Genomic DNA, 3,877 nt, shown 5'->3' with positions numbered 1-3,877 from the left:
AGTGTATTATGGGATGGTAATCGTGTGTTTATGTCTTGTTTGTTTGACACAGGGTCTCACTCTATGGTACAGGCTGACCTGAAATGCATGCTCTTCCTGCCTTCAGCCTACAGAGGGCCAGGATTATAGGCATAGGCCACCACTACTGACTACAATGTTTAATTTTTAAACCAATTGCCAGACTGTTCCATGGGTTGGGGGGAGCTATTCACTTTATTCCCCTCAAGGGAGCTATTCACTTTATTTCCCTCAATTCCTGACTCCTCTTGCTGAGTGTGGCAGTAGCCATGATGCCACGGGTCAGGTTTCTCCAAAGAGGACCTCAATGTCATCACCTGTTCCTTGCCAAAGGCGGGGGTAACACTAAGGCCCAACAGTGAAGTAAAGGTGCTGCCTTGAAGAGGAAATTTACCCAAGGCTAGCCCTGACCTCTCTTCTTTCTATATTCACAGACATGGCTCCTGGTCTGACTTCTCTGAGATGCCAGGGAGTCCCCAAGACACACCATCTCCCCATGGTTTCTCCTCCTCGGACTCAGATGCCTTCTCCCTATGCAGGCGTTTCTACCCCTCCCGGGGCCAGAGAGCTAGTAGGAAGCTCAGAAAAAAAACTCTCTGTGATCCCTGACTACCCAGAGCACCAGCAGGAGGCTGTTTCTAGGCAGGGATGAACTATGGGAAGAGGGCTCAGGATGCTGGAAGAAACCCTGGGCCTTGGATCATCATCAACCTGGTACAGTGGGAAAACAGGGAGTTAGGATGGGGCAGGAGCCCCCATCTGCCTGCACCACGCTCTGGCTTCTGGGGTTGAAAGCAGCCAGCCTATGTCCTGTGGGAGATGGGGCCAGCTGTTCAGTTCTCTAGGACTGGATTTCCATCACCTCTAAATGTGGGTGCAGCAATGAGCCTAGAATCTGAGAATGGGGACTCCCTGGGCCCTGCAACAGGCTCAGGGTTGGCCTCAGGGGGCCGAAAAGACAGAGGTCGCCCTGCCTGTAGGGCGGGACCACCCTCTTGGGCTCCTTTGCCTGCGGGTCAGAAGGTGGCGACGCTCCCCCGCTGCGCTCCCCACTCTGAGGTGGCTGGGGACAACCCCCGCACTGGGATTGGATGCCAGAGAACCAGGCGGAGCAGGCGGGGACCCCAGAAGCCCAGGCTCCCCACGCCCTGCATGCAGACGCTGTTGGGCTGTTGGCCCAGCCCAGGGAACTCAGTGTCTGGCTTCTGGCCGGCCAGGGCGGCTGGCGGCCAGCTCGGAGGAGGAGGCGGTAGGCTGCAGAGCAGCCCAGGCCAGGCCAGTACGGGGCAGCCAGGATGTTTGACAGCTCACAGTACCCCTATAACTGCTTCAATGACGACGCCGACGACTACCCTGCCGGCAGTTCCGACGAGGAAAAGCGGCTCACAAGGCCGGCGTACAGGTGACCCTGGGGCAGGTGACAGGAGCTGTAGAGGTCTGGGTCTCCAGGACCTCACCTGGACTAGGGAGAGGTGGGGTACGTTCCCTTGTGCAGTCTCTGAGGAAGGACATGTTCTAGCGCGTTCTCAGATAGCCAGAGAGGAGTCCTCCAAGTGCTGAGCAGACTAATGGGGTCTGGGTAAGACGCTGTGAGATTATTGATCCACAATTTCTTCTGCACCCTAACCTCCCACTGGAGTCCTGGGGCGGTGTGTGTGTGTGTGTGTGTGTGTGTGTGTGTGTGTGTGTGTGAGAGAGAGAGAGAGAGAGAGAGAGAGAGAGAGAGAGAGAGAGAGAGAGACAGAGACAGAGACAGAGACAGAGACAGAGACAGAGAGACAGAGACAGAGAGACAGAGACAGACAGACAGAGAGATAGAGACAGAGAGACAGAGAGACAGAGACAGACAGACAGAGAGATAGAGAGACAGAGACAGAGAGAGAGGCAGAGAGGGATCCACCAGGCCCCGGGCAGCTTTAGAGGGTCCAGCAAAGTCTAGAGGGTATTGGAGACCCCAGACATCTTCAGGAACTCCAGAGAGTCACAGGGTTCAGAGGGTCTAGGGATTCAGAGGGTCTTGGGGGCGGGGAGTCTTTCAGATGGTAAAGAGCGTTGCAAAGGGACCAGGGCTCTTCAGAGGGTCCAAGAGACTCCAGATGATCTTCGAGGGCCTCCACGAGCTCGGCGGAGGCTTCAGCCAGCTTGCTGAGCTCTAGCAGGTCCTTGGGGCTCCGGAGGATGCGCGGTGGAGGGGTTTCCATCTCATTTCAAGGGTTGCAGCCAGTCCCAGGGCAGGTCTGAGTTCACCAGCGCTTCTGCGGTTTCAGCGCCACCCCCGCCTGATGCAGCCCCTCTGTCTGGCACCCCTGTCGCAGCTACATCGCGCTCATCGCCATGGCCATCCAGCAGAGCCCCGCTGGCCGCGTGACCCTGTCCGGCATCTACGACTTCATCATGCGCAAATTCCCCTATTACCGCTCCAACCAGCGCGCCTGGCAGAACTCCATCCGCCACAACCTGTCGCTCAACAGCTGCTTCGTCAAGGTGAGCCCCTCCCCCCCGCCCACCCTGCATACTGGAACCCCGGGTGTCCTCAGACATCCATGGTGACCGGGAGGGGGTGGGGAAGTGGGGTGTCACCGCCAGCATTGAGACAAGTTCTTTACTAGAAGATCCCCGCAGGGACCAGCGACACACTTGCCTGAGGTGCGTCCAGCCCTGGGCTTGGGGACGATGCCTCTCTGTGCCTCCTACTTTCGCAGGTGCCACGGACCGAGGGTCGCGACAAGGGCAAAGGCAACTACTGGACGTTCGCGGGCGGCTGCGAGTCCCTCCTGGACCTTTTCGAGAACGGCAACTTCCGCCGGCGACGCAGGCGACGTGGCCCCAAGCGCGAGGGGCCCCCAGGTCCCCTCGAGCCGGTAGCGCGCAGGTCCCCTGGCCCCGACGGCGCTCGAGCCTCAGATCCCGAGGCCCAGGCCAGCCCTGCCACACACAGAGACATCAAATTCAGCATTGACTATATCCTATCTTCCCCGGACCCCTTCCCAGCTCTCAGGTCGCCTTGTCAATCGCAGGAACCCAGGTACCCAGCGCTGGAACCTCAGCAAATGAGCTTCCACTTTTGGGCAGCATGAGGTGCCGCAGTGGCTGCTGCGGTCAGTTGAGGACGTGGGGCCTGATCATTCCCTGAAGGCAGGACTTGAACCAGGCGTCTTGAATCAAGAACCCTGGACCGTACCACATCTGCATAGTTCTTCCCGGACTGCCCCCCAGGGACTCCTCAGCCCTCCGTGTGGAGGAGAGAGCTGGAAACCTTCTTATAAAAGGTATTTACGGTGATGTCGTGACTTTATAAAGAATAAAAACAGTTCTCTCGCAGGAAAGCCTGGCTCGGATTCAACTCCACTTCAGGACTTCCTGTGGACTCACTGAACCCTCCCACCCCCACCACACACACACACACACACACACACACACACACACACACACACACACACACACACAATCAGGCAGTAAAGTCACTGAGGCTCCCCAGAATCAGGTATCATTTTGTCTTCAGTCACCAGACAAGTGGCTTTGCAGGCACCCCCATTCCAAACTTAAAGTGCTGCTCAGTAACTTATTCATGAAGCTGGTTAAGGCCTTCTCTGCAGTTAAAAACAGTAAGGACAGATGTTAATCTAGCCCAGGACTATAACTTACCCCAAGGCTTACAATGATGCTATGCCGTTGAGCGACATCGTCAGAAGACTCCTGCGTTCTCAGCAGAAACTTACCTCCCAGACCAGGTATGATGACACAAGCCTGTCATCACAACACGTAGGAGGCTGAGGCAGGGGGAGTCCAAGTTCAAGTCCCGCTGGGGCAAAACTAGTGAGACCTTGCTTCAAAATAAAAAGAAATTTAAGCTGCATGT

General features: G+C 56.6%; 1 protein-coding gene across 1 annotated transcript; it reads left to right on the top strand.

Annotated features, from left to right (window-relative positions):
• The first annotated feature begins 1,147 nt into the window (after positions 1–1,147).
• On the top strand, positions 1,148–3,395 carry FOXL3 (forkhead box L3). Its single transcript, XM_084762622.1, has 3 exons — positions 1,148–1,420; positions 2,334–2,502; positions 2,721–3,395. Exons 1-3 carry the CDS (start codon positions 1,314–1,316, stop codon positions 3,093–3,095), a joined length of 651 nt encoding a protein of 216 aa, XP_084618748.1. The 5' UTR covers positions 1,148–1,313; the 3' UTR covers positions 3,096–3,395.
• Positions 3,396–3,877: the final 482 nt, after the last annotated feature.

The sequence above is a fragment of the Acomys minous genome (assembly GCF_964271855.1).
Source record: "Acomys minous genome assembly, chromosome: 16".
Taxonomy (NCBI): domain Eukaryota; kingdom Metazoa; phylum Chordata; class Mammalia; order Rodentia; family Muridae; genus Acomys; species Acomys minous.
This window is presented reverse-complemented; position numbering and strand designations above follow the sequence as displayed.